Source organism: Phoxinus phoxinus (genome assembly GCF_949152265.1).
Source record: "Phoxinus phoxinus genome assembly, chromosome: 18".
NCBI lineage: Eukaryota > Metazoa > Chordata > Actinopteri > Cypriniformes > Leuciscidae > Phoxinus > Phoxinus phoxinus.
The window spans coordinates 22,439,549-22,456,478 of NC_136893.1; the positions used below are offsets into that span (position 1 = coordinate 22,439,549).

Below are 16,930 nucleotides of genomic sequence, written 5' to 3' on the forward strand. Positions count from 1 at the left end.
ACTTTTGTCAAAATTAGAAAAAGATTTGATAATAAAATTGGCAGATTATAAGGTGGGAGGCAAAGGGGGAGGTGTGCTAAGATTCCCACTAGCGGGGCAGTTAACAGGTCAAGGATAAATGTTTGACATTTTTTAGTAGTGACGTTATGAGCCTACTGAATTGTGATTGGTCTATTCTTCCATCTTTATTCACACTGACTTGAGTATAGGCCTACTGTACATCGAAAACAGTTGAGCATCATGGCTACAGCAATGCTGCTCTGGTGTGAAGTTTTGATTAATTCACTATTGAGCTGATGATAGAATATGAGTTAGGTTCAGAAACACGGACATAGAGCTGGACCTGAGCTGTCGACCCCTTCTTTACAACATTTCCCTGAAGATGACCCTGCCCTGCCATTATTATTTCTCTGCCTGTTAATTACTGGAATTTCCTTCAGGGAAATCAAATCAATTTAAAAAACATATGCGGGATGTGATGATTTTATCAGCCTGACACAAACCACACACACACACATTGAAACCTGACACAAATGTTTGGACAATAAAAAGATGAAGGTTTTCGTCTGTCCATACATGGATCATTGTAGAAATAAAAGAGTCATTTCCTGATCACAGCCAGGTCCAGTGAGGAATCAAACCCTTAGTGCACCAGGTTTATAAAGTGATCTCCCAGCCGAAACCGAAACAAAGCGCAAAGTTGATTGATCGCGGAAGTTTTCTCGACTTGATCAGACTAGAGACCTGGTGAAATCAGAAGCGCGATGGCAGCAGCAGCCCGTGACGGCGGAGACACATGAGAGCCTCGACACTTCTCTTTCACCAATGCTGGAATGGACGCGGTTAAGCCTCATCAACGCGCCTCTCGCCAGACCAATAACTCCAACTAGACCAAAAAACGCGTTTTTAAGGTTGATCTTTTTCGGTCGGACCGTTGTTGAAGTGTTCTGTGAGAAACATGTAACAGGCGTTGGACGCCGCTGGACCATGTCCACATTTCCAAGCCCTGACTGGTGCGCGCAAGAGTCCCTCTTCATCCCATGGTCAATGGTAAGATCCATCATCACTGCGCATTACGACTGTATTCTCTCTTCTGTTTCTTGGAAAAAAAAAAACAGTAACTTGCAATACTATTACTAATACTAAAAGCGCTATCAGATTCTAAATTAACCCATTTAATCCCAGAATTAATAAGTGAACACGTGCTAACTCAGTAACACTGCGTGCTTTTCTATAAGGTGAAATAAAAAGTGTATAAAAGTACACTAATAAATGCTGGGTTGTTTCCACCCATGTTTGGGTCAAATATGGACAAAAAAAATAAATAAACCAATATTTTATTTGACCCAAACATGGATCGAAACAACCCAGCATTTTTTTTTTTGTGTATATTTTACTTTTCTATTATAAATTTTCAATGAGACCAACTGATAAAGTAGCCTAGTCTATTAGGCAGTACTGAGGGGGAAATTAATGATAATATTTGCTTTGATTTAATGTAACAATGCTTTGAAATGGCTAATTATAATGTGAATCAGTTTGTTCAAAACGTGACTGGTCACAAATGAGACATGTTTATGCTTTGATCAGAGAAATCCTAAAATTACAACAATAGTCTCTAAATATGATATAGTTGCAGGCCTATTGCCTATGCATTATGACATGTTTTATAGAGCTCGGACAGACAATGGCTTCTGGTCACTTGACTTTATAGCAGCCATGTAAAGATCAAGAGTCTGCACTATGATTTGTTATGTGTGTAAAACACTTAAAGGGATAGCTCACTCAAAAATAAAAAATCTGTCATCATTTACTCGCCCTCGGGTTAATCCAAACATGAAATTTTGAACATGAAAGGAGATATTTTGACAAAAGTTTGTAACCAGGCCGCTTTGGGGCACCATTCCATAGTAGGGAAAAAAATACTATGGAAGTCAATGGTTCCCCAGAACTATTCAGTTTCCCATATTCTTCAAAATATCATATTTATTCAGCAGAACTAAGAAATTCATACAGGTTTTGGAAGTTCAAATGTTTGGGTGAACTATCCCTTTAAGACTTAAATTACCACACTTATCAGTTAGATTAAATGAATTGGGTAAATAATTAATTTAATTTTATATATATTTTCAATAGGCTGCTGGTGCATCAGGTTGCAACATTCTGCACAAAGTAAAATGTTACATCACCAATGAGAAATGGGCTATTGATAACGTGCTTGTTTTGCTCAGTGTGTGAACAGGCCCGCTGTCTGTGTGGCTGTCATGCTGCTGCTCGCAGTGGCCCACGGTAAACGCGCGTGCGATTATTCTGTGATCATCAGCACCTACAGGGCCGTCATCCTGGTCGAGCTCCAAAACCTGGTGAGTGTCATGTCAGATAACCAGAATCCACGTCAAGCACGCTGTTCATGTAGCATATCTGATTTTCTTGTTTGATCTTTTAACAAATTACATAAGCATTCTCTCATAACTACTGGAAGATTAGTTATGAACGTGTTCACTTGTTGCCCTCTTCTGGTTATGTGTAGAAGGTGAACTGATTGAATGTGTTTGCTCTTTTCACTCTTGGCCCAGAATCTGACTGGTTCATTTGACTTATCAAAAGAAAAGGACCACTGTCCTTCTGAGAAGGTACAGCCACCTGTACATAGATACATGTATGTTTCCTTAATACACTGTACTTTGTCTTTGATGTTTTTCAGAGACTGTTGATAAACTGAGCGCTTTTCTTTTTGCTGGCGTCTTAATAATTGTGCGATAGGTTCACCGTATCCTGCGAGACATCTATAATATGACCCAAAACTTCAGATGCTTGAGTGAAAGCAAGAGGCAGCAGCGGGACCGAGTGGACAGAGGCGGGGACATGGCGAAGGTGGTGGGACAGATGGCACAGCTCATCCGGAAAAACTGCTGCAGACCCCAAAGCTTGGTATAGTGTTTGTTTGTTTGTTTGTTTGTTTGTTTGTTTGTTTGTTTGTTTGTTTGTTTGTTTGTTTGCTGATTGAATGATCAAAGATAATCTTAATAATTATGATGTGAAATAAACAAGAGGATTACATAATCTAGAAATGTATTTATTTTTTTGTTTTTTTTGTTTATCAAACTAAAGTTCATATGAATAACTGTAATGTGAAATATACGGAAGATTACATGATCAAGAAATTTATTTATTTATTTATTTATCAAAATAAAGTTCATCTGAATAATTGAAATGTGAGCTAAACAGAGGATTACATCATCTAGAAATTATTATTTGTATTTGTGTATTTATCAAACTAAAGTTCATCTGAATAACTATAATGTGAAATAAACGAAAGGTTACATGATCAAGAAATGTATTTATTTAAAAATCAAAATGAAGTTCATCTGAATTATTATAATGTGAAATGTAACAGAGGATTACATAGTCTAGAAATGTAGTTATTTATTTATTTATAAAAATAAAGTTAATCTGAATAATTAATTATAATCTAAAACAAACAAAAGGTAACAATCTAGAAATTAAATAAGTTGTTTGTTTGTTTGTTGATTGAATAATTAAGAACAATAATCTGAACAATTATAATTTGAAATAAATATATTTATTTGTTTGTTTGTTTGGTCATCGAAAAAAAGTTAATATTAATAATTATAATCATAAATAAACAGAGGATTACATCATCTAGAAATGTATTTATTTGTTTATCAAAATAAAGTTAATCAGAATAATTAATTATAATCTAAAACAAACAGAAGGTAAGAATCTAGAAATTAATTAATTAATTTGTTTGTTTGTTTATTTATTTGTTGATTGAATAATTAAAAACATTCATCTGAATATTTATATTCTGAAATAAATGTATTTATTTATCAAAAAGTTAATTGAATAATTATTTTTGACTGAATAATCGTAATCTGAAATAAACAGGATAACATAATCTAGAAATGTTTTTATTTAGAAATGTATTCTATTTATTTATTTACTAGAGATTGATTGATTGATTGATTGATTGATTGATTGATTGATTGATTGATTGATTGATTGATTGATTGTGGCTTTAATAATCCAAATAAAGTTAATCTGATAGTAATAATCTGAAGTAAAAAGATGATGATTTAGAAAAATTTACTACTTTGCAGGCCAACAGATGCAAGAAAGCATCTTGCGAGCCGGGGAAGAAGCGTAAGGGAAGACATCAGTGGAGAGTGAAAATGATGGGAAGACTCATAAACTGCTGGCAGAGGCTGCTGAGTGTGACGGCGTATTAAATCACAGTTCAGCTCCACACCACATTATTTAAAACAGTATGCACATTCATTTTCCCTTTATCATTATTTATTCACTTTCACTTAAAGAAAAAAGAACAAGTGTTTTGTATAATAATCCTTCAGTGAAATGATAAACTGAGATTGTGTCAAGCTCATAAGAAATCGTATGATTATCTTTCTTCTGGTTGTATATGTTTTATTCAATAGCTCTATATATGGTTTATGCATAGCGAGCTCAAAAGATATTCATGTTAAACAGTTACATGCACATAATGTATATGGACGCTCACATCTGGTGCTGCAAATTGAGCCAAAATGACAGCTGTAATAATTTAACGCTGACTACGTTATTCATGTGTTCTCATTAGTCTAACTAACACTATACAAAATACACTCAGTAACTTATCTCATGTTATTTCAATGGATTCATCTGTTAAAACGTGTTGGGTCGAAGAAGGTGTTTATTTGTCTGAATTACAGTGTTTGAAGTTTTATTGGATAGTGTAATGTTTGGAAACTGTCAGGCATTTCATCATATCAATACTTCCAATATTCAGAAACTCATTATGGACATCACTTTATCCATAATTTTGCTGCTTTGGTGTTGCTGATGTCTTGTTTTGTTGATTCTCTCCATTAGTCCACTTTTACTGTAAGTAGGTTTAAAAATAAATAAATGAATAAAAGCTTTTTTAAAAGACTTACACTGTGAAATGCATTTTGTGTGTGTGTGTTTTTGTTTTAGAACCAATTACTTTTATATTTTCTCAGTCGCAGGGCTTTTATTTTAAAATCGACAGCGCGTGCTACCTGCACGTCAGCATTCACTCATGCGCATGCGCACTATGTCAACTTCCTATTGTCACTGTTTGTAGTATTTTGTGCATATCCATGTCGCTTGAAATTATAGTATTGTTTATGTCTGCTCACATCTCGTTACTTGATGCTTACTTTCCTTTTCTCCGCCGTTTTTTGCGCCACATACGTGTCTCCCATCATCAGTCATGTTAAAGGCAGAGATTTTACTGAGCAGGAAATGTCTCATTACAGGTGAGATTCGTGTATGATACGCTACATTCATCATTAATTAGTGATGTGTAATAAGAGGACCAGATGATCGGGGTGCCGTATATAGTTAATAAGTAGTTACAACTGCTGTAACAAGTATAAATCTCTGTCCTTTATGGTCAGGAAGGGGTATTTGCTGTCAGTCAATCGGCTTTGCCATATGGTCATGTGTAAATACAGCAGTCTGTCACCTGTCATAATGCCTTATAAATACTGCTATTGACAATCATTCCTGTTTAAAGCGGTTTGATATGTTTTATTTGTCTTAACAGGGACCGAATAAAGTCGATGTTTTATCATGCTTACAACAGCTACTTAGAAAACGCATATCCTTATGATGAGTTGAGACCTCTGACGTGTGATGGACAGGACACCTGGGGAAGGTATGAGCTTACAGCAGAAACATTTCTGTTCTTCAATAACAAGGAAAAGGACAGCACACTGCCACAGCGCTCTCCAACTGTATTTAATGAGAGGCATTTCGACAATTTCGCTCTTCGGCAGTATATTAAAATGCATTTGAATAGGTGTTGCCAGCAAACAAGCCAGCAAATAACCAATGAAAACACATTGTATTCTCCCCCAAAAAGAAAATATATAGATTAGGGATGCACGATATATCGGCCACCATATCGGCATCAGGCGATATAATTTTTTTTATGTTAAAGTTATCGGCCCAATAAGAAAAATTGGCTGATTTATTAAAGCCGATAATGGATTATTTCCTTCAGCTGAGGCACTTCAGATGCACACTCTTCGCCGTGATGGTTTTGAATTGCTTGAAATAGGATTGGAATCTCTTAAAGGGATGGTTCGGAGTAATTTCATCCTAGGGTCCTTTGCACCATGACCTTGAGCCAAACGCCTAAATTACCCCACTAATAATGCCCAGAATGGTGCCAAACTTCTAGTACAAATAGGTTCAACGAGGCATTGGAAAGTTTGTATGTACATCTTTATTTAAATAACACTTGCCTGATGGCTTATGCTACCGCTAACCCGGACGTCGAGGTCACTTCTGTGATTTGGGAAAAGCCCGTAAAAGTCTCCCGCGATCACCCTGTGTTGCTGAAAAAGTTTTTGGGTATATCCAAAAAATGTTTTCGTATAATATAAGTTGTGTTGACAACTTAGTGTTAACTAATAATTGTTGCAAACTGGTACTATCAACAAAATATTAGTGCATTCCTAGAACTGGGCGTCGTTACACTTCATCCTTATGCATCGCTTTCTGCCAGGACTTTTACTTTTAAATATGGTATATTGGTCATGTTGGCTATATAAAATTATAATGAGAATATTATAATTCTGTGCTTGGGAGGGACATTGCTTTTAATGGTGAGACTTTTGTTTTTGTAATCAGGTTAAAATTATATAAAAATTGGGATTTAGATTTATCGGCCAATATATCGGTTATCGGCTTTAAAATATAAAGAATTATCGGCTCTCTATATATAAATATATATACAAATACTCTCTATTTGTCCCTTTTTCCTTCAAGTTTTTCCCTCACACTCATTGATGCTCTGGACACATTGCTGGTAGGAAATTCCATTCAACAAGATTCTTCGGTGCCGTACAGTGGTTTTCTGTAGTTCAGATGCAGAGAATGCTTTTCCTTCTTGCTCACAGGTATTGGGAAACCACACAGAGTTCCAGCGCGTGGCCACTCTGCTTCAGGACACGGTGGATTTCGACACGGATGTCAATGCATCTGTGTTTGAGACCAATATACGAGGTAAGGCATCCATATATGTATATTATATATATGTATATATACTGTTGCATTTTTGTATTGCGATATATTGTGACACGATATATATTTTACACCCCTACTTATTTATCTTTATTTATTCTGTATTATTCGGCATTCAGTGAGTGTCACCAGTGCATGCGTTTATAATATGGTGACTTGATGAAATGTGTTTCTGTGTCCAGTGGTTGGTGGGCTTCTCTCGGCCCATCTGCTCTCCAAGCGCGCTGGGATGGAGGTGGAGGAGGGCTGGCCCTGCTCTGGACCCCTCCTGCGCTTGGCCGAGGACGCCGCACGCAAACTGCTGCCTGGTGAGGGAGCTCATGGACACTTCAAAACCAGATTCAAACATATCACTACCTGAAACATATTTAACATGATTCGTTTGTTGCATTTGTCATTGAAGCACAGAAAATGAGCCATACATTTAGTTAAAGATGGCATGAAAAGGAAGTTGCAATAGGGTTTTCTTCACTATTGTGATGTATATCTGAGTGAAACGGCTTCTAGAACAAGAAGAAATGTTGGGCGGGGCTTGATTTTGTCGATGGGGAATTGATTGGATGGTTGTGGTTTGCTATTGGTGGATCTCATGTGAGTGACAGCACTTTGCCCCGCCCTCACGCCAGTAAACGCATCATCAGAGAAGAGATGTCTCTGGAAGAGGGAGGGGATGTTATTTTGATTAAAGATTACAAGGACACATATATTTAAAGTAAAACATAATGATGTGCACGGATAAATGATTTATAATAATTACTGCAATATTCCATTTAAAAAAATAAGAATTGTCAAATTTGATTTCATGGGGACTTTAATGATTAAAAAAATACCCGCAAATAACAAATAAAATGACTAAATGACTAAAACGGAAAATTAAAAATAACGAAATATAAAAGGTGCTATGTGGAGTTTTTCTACTAAAATGAATAAATTGTTTATTGCCTGTGTGTGAAGGGGTTGTAATCTCACAATAAAATGATCCACTTGGCGGGTTTTGCTCTTTTCTCTGAAAGCAAGTATTCCTATTTCTATGTGAAGTGTCCGGGTCGGATTTGCCGCGAAATCCAGTGACTGAGACACAAACTCCACATAATAATATATATTTTTTTTAAAGCACGAGCACTCGCTTGTAAACGTATGGGTTGCAATCTGAAACATCACCGCTAGATGCCGCTGAAAACTCCACAATGCCCCTTTAAAAAAATAAATAAAAAATTACGCAAAAATTAAATTAAAAATGAAAACTAAAATACAAAATAAAAGGTCACTCAAAATATTAATAAATACTATAACAGTATATAATTAATATAAAAATAACACAGATGAATGCGTGCATATAGTGTTTTTTATGTAATGATTGTCTTAACTCTCCATTTATCGTTTTGTTCATTTTAGTTTTTTAGTATATATATTGTATTTCCTGCCATTAAATCAAAAAGTAATAATTTGAAACTGCTACATCATACAGTACATACATTCATCACCAGTTTACCATGCTAATAGTGTTCACAGAAAACAAGACTGAATCTTCATACTCCTATTAATTTTAGAAAAACATGTAGTTTTAAGCATTAGCTAAGCTAGTATCCCAGTATTGGGACATAAAATTGCATCTTTCATAAGGATGTGTGAACAATATTTGCCCAAAATGCATGTATGGATGTATCCAAAACTCCTTGAAATCCTATTCTCACCTTCAATGCACTAATCCTAATCTGGCATTTGAAAATATATTAGAATCATGATAATATTTGATCATGATAATTGAATAATGCTGTCGGTTTTGATCCATTCTGTCCCTTCTCAGCCTTCCAGACGCCCACAGGGATGCCGTACGGCACGGTGAACCTGCTGCGGGGGGTGGACCCCGCCGAGACCCCCGTCACCTGCACGGCTGGAGTGGGCACCTTCATCCTGGAGTTCTCCACCCTCAGCCGACTGACCGGAGACCCTGTGTTTGAGGACGTGGCTCGCAAAGCTCTCAGGGCCTTATGGAGAAGACGCTCAGAAATTGGCCTGGTAAAATCTTTTTATCTGGGATCAAGCTGTTCGTAGTACAGCCGTGATGTTTCTAAAGGGATAGTTCACCCAGACATGAACATGATCTAGTCTCACACCAGGTGGTTACAGGAACTCGGTTATCGGAACTAGCCACCTGTGCTAAGACAATAACACAACGCCGCAGACGAAGGCTTTCTGTATGTTTGTCGTATCGCTGTTTTCCATGTTCGTGGAGTAAGCATATGTAAACTGTGTGTTTACATGACTTTTTAAAGTCCCCATGATATCATTTTAGTATGAATATGTTAGCCTTACTGTTATCTATAAGCTATGTGCTCCAAAACAATGACAAAATTCACATTTAGAAGATATAAGCATTCAAAACTTACAGTCTCACTTCCTCCAATGTGGGTCAATGATTTTGATGACACTTCAGCTTCTCATCAGATTTACTGTCCAATCAAATGCTCTCTAGAATCTGAAGCCCCGCCCCCTACATTATAAATAGATGCTGAAATCTGTCACTTATTCACACATTTACTGTGGTTAATGGCACATATATGGCATATAGGGGATAGGGAACGATTCAGACAGTGTAAATATGCTTTCCATTGGGGCGAATGAACTCTGTAAGTCATTGTTTGTATTTATCTGAAGAAAGAAAGTCATGAATTGGGGATGGTGTGAGGGTTAGTAAATGAAGAGAGAATTCTAGTTTTGGGGTGAACTATCACTTTAACTCCACATTAACAGTACATTTTTACTTCAAACTACAATATATGAGTGTAATGTGTCCTGAATGACCTGCCCGTACCCTGCAGTCCTACTGACCGCACTCAGCCGTCCTTAAACCACCCAGAAATGTCTCTTCTGAAAAGCTTTGACCAAATGCCTCTAATAACATTAATATTTATGTTTTAGCCCCTGCTTTCTTACCAGAATGTTAATCGCTTTAACAGCAACTACTAGGACAGGGTGGCTGGCTGATTAAAAAGGCAAAATCTCTGTTTATGTTGTTTCTCCGTGTGATTCAAGGATAATTGGTTGTATACAACAGAATTTGAGTTCACAGAAAACAGATTATTTTCCCAATCCCTGTTTTCTTTATTGGGATTAAGTATTCAATAGAACTATGAAGCTTTTAGAGATCCAAATCTGATTTAAATGAACAGTTTAGCATTTTGCATAGCTCGACATATTTGCAAGCTGGTTTAAAAGCTTGTTTTATTATTTTTAATTATATTATTTGATAAAAAAAATTATTTAGTTTATAATGTTAGCAAATGATTTGCACCAAAAATTATAATTTAAAACAAAAAATGTTTGTGATCAGTCTCCACCCTCTCTCTGACCCTGAGAATTAGGCTTTAGGGCCACAATGTAAACCCTCTTTGCTTGTGAAATGACATGAGTAGCAATGTTATTTGCTGAGCTCACACACACGTGCAAAAAAATAAATAATTGTATATGACCACAGCGTTCCTACACAGTAGAATTTAATTTGAATGAATGAGGCATTTATATAGCGCTTTCATATGTACTACTGTACACCCAAAGTGCTTTACAATCATATCAGGGGATCTCTCCTCAACCACCAGCAGTGTGAGCATCCACTTGATGAGAATTTAAGTCATTTCCAGGTCTAGATTAAAAAAAAATATTTCTGTTTCTATTGCCCTATTCTGTTTTCTAAGATATGAAATTGAGAAATTCTCTTCTCTGATTGGTCAGATGGCTCAGTCTGTTGTGATTGGTCAACTCTGCTCTGATTGGTCAGATGGCTCAGTCTGTTGTGATTGGTCTACTCTGCTCTGATTGGTCACATGGCCCAGTCTGTTGTGATTGGTCTACTCTGCTCTGATTGGTCAGATGGCTCAGTCTGTTGTGATTGGTCAACTCTGCTCTGATTGGTCAGATGGCCCAGTCTGTTGTGATTGGTCAACTCTGCTCTGATTGGTCAGATGGCCCAGTCTGTTGTGATTGGTCTACTCTGATCTGATTGGTTAGATGGCCCAGTCTGTTGTGATTGGTCTACTATGCTCTGATTGGTCAGATGGCTCAGTCTGTTGTGATTGGTCTACTATGCTCTGATTGGTTAGATGGCCCAGTCTGTTGTGATTGGTCAACTCTGCTCTGATTGGTCAGATGGCCCAGTCTCTTGTGATTAATCAATTGTGCTCGACTTGTTTTTTCAAAGTAGATGTTGTTCGCAGGCAGCCAATGAAGACCATTGGCTGGCGTTATGCAAATATTTTACAAACATAAGTAGCTTTTATTCTTCTTTTTGATAGACAATAACTCCATGTATGATACTTTGAGCTTTGAAACTTTGCAGACATTTTACATTTACTACCAGCTACAGTTATTAACACAAAATACATAAAAGGTCATATCCAAAGAAGCATAATTGGGGCACTTTAATAGGGTGGATAGCATATTCTACCATTATTTTGAAAATAGTATTTCAGTTACATCAGTTACAATATTATTTTCAAACTTATAATATGAATTTAAAATGTTTTTAGTCAGTGAATGTGTGAAAGCATATCAAATGTAAATCTGTAATTTAGCATTGCAGTTTTCATTAATTGCTGTGCATTGAACTTGTCTGGGTTTGGTGTTAATTGATGAGTATGAGCTACAGTACCTAGCCACAATATTCATATTATATTATACAATATATTAAAATCATTTATCAGTTGTTAAATATGGTTTGTAACATTGATCGAGAAGTCTAGAAAAAAATGGATTTTTGAAATAGAAATATGTGCTGTGACTCCATTATTGACATTCACTGTTCTTGTTAACATTATCACATAACCATCTCATCTCTTCAGGTGGGCAATCATATAGATGTCATAACTTCTAAGTGGGTGGCTCAGGACGCAGGGATCGGGGCGGGAGTGGACTCGTACTTCGAGTATCTCGTGAAGGGGGCCATCCTGCTGCAAGATGAGGAGCTGCTGGCAATGTTTCAAGGTAAACATGAAATACTGAATAAAGCAGCTGCATAACACAAGCATTGTACAATAGTTTTACAAGAAAAAACTATTTCAGTCTTTCTACTTCAAAATGTCATGTTTAATTCAATGCCGTTTCTTTGTAATTATTCGTGAAGTTTACTTGCAATTTCTAAGTGAAAATGGTTTCAAAGTAAATCCTACACCAAATTTGTTGAGTGTATGTACAATTGATAACTTGCTAAATTGCTATTCATTTAGATATCATTAGATAATCATCATAACACCAACTAATCCACTAATTGCTGTTTATCTTTTCCTTATCTTGCTTGCGTGAAAGCATTATCAACTTTCAAATGTGTGTTGCAGAATTTGATAAGTCCATAAAGAACTACACTAAGTTTGATGATTGGTATCTGTGGGTGCAGATGCATAAAGGAACAGTATCAATGCCAGTGTTTCAATCTCTGGAGGCGTTCTGGCCGGGACTGCAGGTGAGGAAGCAGATCTTTCTCCGTTCACCGGTCCAGTATGTCACAAGACAAAGGAAAAAACACCATTTTCTGTATATCTGTCATCTATATTTGCATCTGAGAGCAGATTCCTGTGGCGCCTAGTAATGCACATGTGTTTATTTAATATCAGACTTTGATAGGTGATATTTCCAGTGCCACAAAGACCTTCCATAACTACTACAGTGTTTGGCGTCAGTTCGGAGGCCTCCCAGAGTTCTACAGCATTCCTCAAGGCTACACCGTGGACAAACGCGAGGGCTACCCTCTGCGGCCAGGTATCTACAAAACACACGGCACAAGAGAGCAATACATGCATGAAGAGTCCTCAAACCATTGATTAGTTGCTTTTTAAACCATTATATCACATTCCTGAGCTTTTCTGAAAAACATAAAATACATACCGGTATTTATTCATTTATTGTTTAAACGAGTTTTGTAAATAGATATAACCATTTGAAAAAAAAAATGAAAAAAATATATATATACATACATACATACATACATACATATATATATATATATAGTCATTTTTGCATTCTGGGTCAATGTCAACTGAGGCTTTAGAAGTGATTTGATGCCTTTTTTTCCATCAAGTATTTTTGAGACAAATGTTGATAAACATGAAAATGTATGCTTAGACACACTATACACCAAATGTAAGTGATATAAATAATATCAAATGAACTACAGTCTGGAAGGGGTGCCGAGCAAAAGTTCAAAGACCAAATAGTCTACATTTTAAAGAAGTCGATATTTCATCATAAAAGTTAGTTTATGGGAGTAAAGTAAATGTATTCCGTTAGAAAACATTCTAAAGTAATATTTACACTACCGTTTGAATGTTTAGGGTTGGTAAGACTTTTAATGTTCTTAAAAGAAGTCTCTCTCTCTCGCTAAGGCTGCATTTATTTGATCAAAAATACAGTAATGTTATAAAATATTATGACTATTCAGAATAACTGTTTTCTATTGTAATATATTGTCAAATGTAATTTATTCCTATGATTATGATTAAGCTGCATTTTCAGCATCATTACTCCAGTCAGTCACATGATCCTTCAGAAATCATTCTGATATGAGGATTTGATGATCAAGAAACATTTCTGATTATTGTCAGTGTTGAAAACAGTTGTGCAGCTTCATATTTTTGTGGAAACCTAACTAATTTTTTTTTAGGATCCTATGAGGAACACAAGTTAACAGAAAGAACAGCATACATTTCTGTAAAATGTCTTTACTGTCACTATTGATCAATTCAATGCATCCTTGCTGAATAAAAGCTCTTTTATTATAAAAAAAATAATAATAATCTTAGTGTGCCCAAACTTTTGAACAGTAGTGTATGTTGTTTTGATCTTGTTTTGTTCAAGAAGGATTTTGTAGGATTCATAAATGTGGATTGTTTTGTGCCGAGTTATAAGTTCAAGGAATAAACAAATACTGGTAATTCTCATATAACAAAATATTCAAATAAAATGTCTCTATATTGATAAAAAATATTCTTTCTTGCATCAAACTAAAAGACTGAGGATCATACACAACAAGATTTTCAAGTTGTTACAAACACGAACACAACAAACACGCGCAGAAACACACGGCTAGTTGAGTTGACGCATGACAAATTAAACCGACGCGTGTTCTAAAATCAGCTCAAAATATCAAACATGTTTGATCGCGACGACGTGTGTAATACGCCATGTTCATGTATAATATGAAATTACAGAGATTTTCACAACAGCCCTGGAATGTGAGTCTTTTTTTTATGCTTTATAAGGGTTAAGATTGCTTTAAGGCCGGAATACACTATATAACTTTTTGCCAGATTTACAGTCTGGACGGGCGCTGGTTGTCGGAAGTCAAAGCCAGTCTTCAGATTTAAGTTGACAGATTTCACAGAAAATCTTATGATGGGCACAAACTGCTAATTATTTTCATATTTTTTACTTCAGACTATTGATTCCATCCAGTCGTCGCGATCAAACATGTTTGATATTTTGAGCTGATTTTTTGTCATGCGTAAACTCAACTAGCCGCGTGTTTCTTGAGTTCGTGTTTGTAACAACTTGAAAATTTAGTAGTGTATGAGTCTTTTAGTGTGTGATGCCTAGTGTTTTACATTCTGCTGTTAAAAGTCATGTAGAGTGATTCAGCCTTCAGCAACCGCAATGGCTTTGCAAATAACAGTCACAGTTTGCTGTAAAATCTGTGTTGATTAATTTACATGAATATATGAAACTGAAGTAACTAATTGTGTTGTGCAGAGTTGATCGAGAGCGCCATGTATCTGTACAAGGCCACCGGCGACCCGACATTCATGCAGCTTGGCCGGGACGCAATCGAGTCGATTGACAAGATCAGCCGGGTGAACTGTGGCTTTGCCACTGTGAGTGTCTCGAAATGAGTGTCAAACCTTGAGCAACATTGAGACTGAATCCAGCACAGTCTCTAAACGTACTCGTCTTTTTTTATTTCCGCCAAAGGTGAAGGACGTAAGGGACCACAAGCTGGACAACCGCATGGAGTCCTTCTTCCTGGCCGAGACCATTAAATACCTCTACCTCCTCTTCGATCCCGACAACTTCCTTCATAACACGGGCACCGAGTTTGAGCTCGGCGGCCTGCAGGGGGACTGCGTTCTCAGCGCGGGGGGGTACATATTTAACACGGAGGCTCACCCGCTCGACCCCGCCGCGCTCCACTGCTGCAGCCGATCCCAGGACGAGCGCAGGGAACTACAGGACATACTCGTCAGCTTCTCAAAACCACTCAGGCCTCCCACGGACCAATCAGAGGGGACGTCCGGGGACCGGAGCGCCCCGGAGAGCATCGCACTGAAGCCAGGAGAGAAGCGGAAACCTCCTGCGCTCTCCTGCCCCGTGCAGCCGTTCAGCGCCAAACTGGCCGTCATGGGTCAAGTCTTCTCGGACAACTCTTGAACAGACGTTCTCACTGCTAACAATGTGTAAAGATGTAGATTATCTTTGTAATTTAACTTTGGAGAGATTAAATGTTTTCTAAAAATGTGTGGATTTTTCTCCCACCCTTTTTATTAAAAAGTTTTAGATAACAAAAAGTGTTGGTGTTCAGTACAGTTCTTGTAATCAAATCCTCAAAAAATGCATTTCCTGTATTTTCACAAATTCTGCACTTTTACCGTCAGTCATACAATATGGGGAATAAAGGAGAACAATTATCCACTTAAAGGAATAGTTCACTTACAAATGAAAAGTCTGTCATCACTTACTCACTCTTAAGTTGTTTCACACCTGTATGCATTTATTTCTTCTGCTGAACACAATAGAAGATATTTTGAAGAATGTCGGTAACCAAACAGTTGTTGGACCCCATTGACTACCATAGTATTTTTTTGTCCTACTATGGAAGTCAATGGGGTCCATCAACCGTCTGGTTACCGACATTCTTCAAAATATCTTCCATTGAGTTCAACAAAAACAAAAGAAATCCATACAGGTTTGAAACAACTTGAGAGTGAGTAAATGATGACAGAATTTGCATTTGTAAGTGAACTATTCCTTTAATAGGCCACACAAGACTAAACGCTGCTGCTTAACTGAGATTTTAATACTAATGCTACTGTGTCGAGCTAATCAGTCTGGCGTCGAGTCTAAAAAGCGTGTTTTCTCTTCACGTGAGAAAGCCAACGAGAGCATAGCGTTTATAATGAGCATGCCCTCAAACTCTTGCCAGTATACCAGGACAATCTGAGAATGGCACGACTGTAGCTCTGCACAAAGCCTTCTGTTCTTTTGGGCTGGGATTAGTGCATTTGTGGCTGCTTTAACTTCCTCTGAGGCAAATAAACGAATTGACCTGGGTTATTAGCAATCACACAGTACACATTATCTTAGCAGCTGTAATGCCTCGGGTTGTTCTGCTGCATGTTCGACTGTTGTGAGGGTTGCAAGTCAAATTATTCACTTTTGTGAAAGTCAAAATGTAAGGCAAGATTTGGGTGGGTTGTTTGGGATCGGTACGTTTTTGTTAATGTTTTAGACAGAAGTCTCTTATGCTCACCAAAGCTGCAGAAAAAAACAGAAATATTGTGAAATTACATCAACTCTGGTTACCAACCTTTTTCAAAATATCTTCTTTTGTGTTCAGCATAAGAAAGACATTCGGTAACACTTTACTTGAAGGGGTGTAAGACTGACATGACACCTTCATAATCATGACATGACAGATGTGAATATGAAGGAGGTATTATGCATGTTTATGAAAACTGCCATTAAGTGTCATTCGCTCAATTATTACATTTTTAATGCAAATATGACATTGTTTGAGATGTCTTTGTCATGATAACTTGACATAAACCAATACATCATAACCTGTCAGTGTCTTTGTCATGACGACATTACCAAG

The 16,930-nt window shown here is 36.9% G+C and overlaps 2 protein-coding genes across 2 annotated transcripts; both read left to right on the forward strand.

Annotated features, from left to right (window-relative positions):
• The first annotated feature begins 526 nt into the window (after positions 1-526).
• LOC306985912 (uncharacterized protein) lies at positions 527-4,961 on the forward strand. Its single transcript, XM_079588665.1, has 5 exons — positions 527-1,050; positions 2,232-2,363; positions 2,577-2,633; positions 2,764-2,931; positions 4,122-4,961. The coding sequence occupies exons 1-5, from the start codon at positions 826-828 to the stop codon at positions 4,248-4,250; spliced, it is 711 nt and encodes a 236-aa protein (XP_079444791.1). The 5' UTR covers positions 527-825; the 3' UTR covers positions 4,251-4,961.
• Positions 4,962-5,020: 59 nt separating this feature from the next.
• On the forward strand, positions 5,021-15,618 carry edem2 (ER degradation enhancer, mannosidase alpha-like 2). Its single transcript, XM_079589397.1, has 11 exons — positions 5,021-5,300; positions 5,591-5,701; positions 6,820-6,859; positions 6,951-7,056; positions 7,257-7,382; positions 8,882-9,093; positions 11,913-12,054; positions 12,405-12,529; positions 12,681-12,825; positions 14,812-14,933; positions 15,031-15,618. The coding sequence occupies exons 1-11, from the start codon at positions 5,194-5,196 to the stop codon at positions 15,484-15,486; spliced, it is 1,692 nt and encodes a 563-aa protein (XP_079445523.1). The 5' UTR covers positions 5,021-5,193; the 3' UTR covers positions 15,487-15,618.
• Positions 15,619-16,930: the final 1,312 nt, after the last annotated feature.